Genomic DNA, 2,818 nt, shown 5'->3' on the forward strand with positions numbered 1-2,818 from the left:
ACTGTTTCCCCATCTATTTCCCATGAAGTGATGGGACCAGATGCCATGATCTTCATTTTCTGAATGTTGAGCTTTAAGCCAACTTTTTCACTCTCCTGTTTGACTTTCATCAAGAGGCTCTTTAGCTCTTCTTCACTTTCTGCCATAAGGGTGATGTCATCTGCATATCTGAGGTTATTGATATTTCTCCCAGCAATCTTGATTCCAGCTTGTGCTTCTTCCAGCCCAGCGTTTCTCATGATGTACTCTGCATCTAAGTTAAATAAGCAGGGTGACAATATATAGCCTTGACGTACTCCTTTTCCTATTTGGAACCAGTCTGTTGTTCCATGTCCAGTTCTAACTGTTGCTTCCTGACCTGCATACCCATTTCTCAAGAGGCAGGTCAGGTGGTCTGGTATTCCCATCTCTTTCAGAATTTTCCACAGTTTATTGTGATCCACACAGTCAAAGGCTTTGGCATAGTCAATAAAGCAGAAATAGATGTTTTTCTGGAACTCTTCCTTTTTCCATGATCCAGCAGAGCCACATTTAGTTGGTGATAAATGGATGTGTTTACTTCACCTACTATGATGCTGTGTTAGCATCTCTGAACTTGGATATTTAAACGTGTAATTATGGACATGTATAGCTGATAGTAAAAAGAAATATCCGAAGGGACTGTGAATTTATAAGCATGACAGTTTTCAGGGGTTCCCATTGTGAGAAAGATGTTGAACTGGAAAATCTAAATGAAAAAATTATATGTGTGATTAATTACCACATCAAGGGGAAAATGAAAGTAGATACAGAGAAAAGTCCTATTTATATGGTAGATTTCAGGTAAGTTAGATCATTTCCCCTAATTAGATTTTCCTTGAATTAGAGGGGAATCAGGAGTTATTTGAATAATAGATGGAAGAAAGGGGGTTGGGTATTACTATAGATTTCCAAGTCAAATGTGGATTTGAGTAGAACATATATTTACATTATTGGAATATGGATGATAATAACACAGGGATAAATGGAAGATGTAGAGATGAGGAGACGTATAGAAAGGAATTAAGTTGAAGTCAAGTTGGGAGCATTTATTTAGATTCTTTAACAAGATATGAAAACAGCTGTTTAGCCCCTTCCAAAATCTGCTTGGTCCTCACTCCATAAATAATAGGATTGAGCATAGGTGGGATGACCACATAGAGATTGGCCAGGAGGATATGAACATAGCGTGGGATGTGTCTCCCCCCAAACCTATAGGCAAAGACAGAAAAGAGGGCAGGGATGTAGAAGAGTAGGATGATGCAGATGTGGGAGCCACAAGTGCTCAGGGCTTTGGACCGGGCATCTTGAGAGGAGAGGTGGAAGACAGCTCGGAGGATGTGAATGTAGGAAACAGCAATAAGGATGACATCCAGGCCAGTGGAGAGCAGAGCAGCTGCCAGCCCATACCAGACGTTGATGGAGATATCAGAACAGGACAGACGGGCAATGCCCATGTGCTCACAAAATGTGTGCGCGATGATATTGACCCGGCAGTAGTGCAGGTGCTTGAGAAGAAAGATAGATGGAAACATGATGATGAAGCTGCGGGCCAGTGTGGCAGCCACGATCTTCCCAATGGTTGTGCTGGTGAGGATTGTGGCATATCTCAAAGGGGAGCAGATGGCCACATAGCGGTCAAAGGCCATGGCCAGGAGGACTGCAGACTCAGCCACAAAAAGGAAGTGGATGAAGAACATCTGGGTTAGGCAGCCATCAAAGGAAATGTGGGTAGAACTTAGCCAGAAGTTGGCCAGGGCTTTGGGCATGGTGGATGTGGAGAGTAAGACATCAGTACTGGCCAACATGGACAGGAATATGTACATGGGCTCATGCAGGCTTGGCTGGGAGAGGATGACACAAATTAAAATGCTGTTGCCTGCCAGGGCAGCTACATACATGGTGCAGAAGGGGATGGAGAGCCAGATGTGTAGGTCCTCCAGCCCAGGGATGCCAAGAAGGAAGCAGCCCACCAGGCGAGTATCAGAATTGTTCACAGCAGCTGTGTTGTTAGCAGACAAAAAGGCCATAATTTTCTGCAGAGATCTCACCTGTGCCATAGGGGAAAAATAGCTTCAGACTTTGTATTTATTAGCAGAGTACACATAAAGGTTTGCAATCAGCCACCAGGTCTGCACACACTCACAGATCCTACAACCATGATGGGTTCTGCACACATACATATTCTCTATAGAAAATCACACCCAATGTCTGTGCAAAGTACACAGTTCTAGACCCTGTCCACAGACAGTCTCAGTGTCATCATTCAGACCCTCTACCCCATTCGGCTATAAGACTTTCAGGCATCTTCAGAGTTTGAAAACATTGTGGCTCTGAAGTGTAGTGCTATCACCTAGAATATGAAGGAAGGTGTGGAGCTGTGGCGCAATGCTTCTTAAAGTGCCATCCCCAGGCTAGCATCGTCAGCATCACCAGGGAACTTGCAGGTTCTTGGACCTTGCCACACACCTAATGAATCAGAAACTGGAGCAGCAGTCTCTATTTTAGCAAGATCACAAGGTGATTCTGATTACAGCTAACGTTTATGAACCAATGTTGTAAGAATGTCTTTACTTTCTTCCCTTTCTAGTCTAGATGTCTGTCTCACAGGACTGATAACTTCTCCATCCCAATTAGTTTCTGCTGCATTCTCTGTGAAAATACTTAATCTAAATCTAACTGGTGCTTCCCTCAACTCACATAGTCAGTTCAGTCACTCAGTCATGTCTGACTCTTTGCGACCCCATAGACTACACTACGCCAGGCCTCCCTGTCCAACATCAGCTCCCAGAGCTTACTC

General features: G+C 43.9%; 1 protein-coding gene across 1 annotated transcript; it reads right to left on the reverse strand.

Moving 5' to 3' along the window:
- Positions 1 to 1,067: 1,067 nt before the first annotated feature.
- On the reverse strand, positions 1,068 to 2,078 carry LOC129628172 (olfactory receptor 52B6). Its single transcript, XM_055547603.1, has one exon. It carries the CDS (start codon positions 2,076 to 2,078, stop codon positions 1,068 to 1,070), a length of 1,011 nt encoding a protein of 336 aa, XP_055403578.1.
- Between the last annotated feature and the right edge of the window lie 740 nt (positions 2,079 to 2,818).

Source organism: Bubalus kerabau, chromosome 15 (genome assembly GCF_029407905.1).
Source record: "Bubalus kerabau isolate K-KA32 ecotype Philippines breed swamp buffalo chromosome 15, PCC_UOA_SB_1v2, whole genome shotgun sequence".
Taxonomy (NCBI): Eukaryota; Metazoa; Chordata; class Mammalia; order Artiodactyla; family Bovidae; genus Bubalus; species Bubalus kerabau.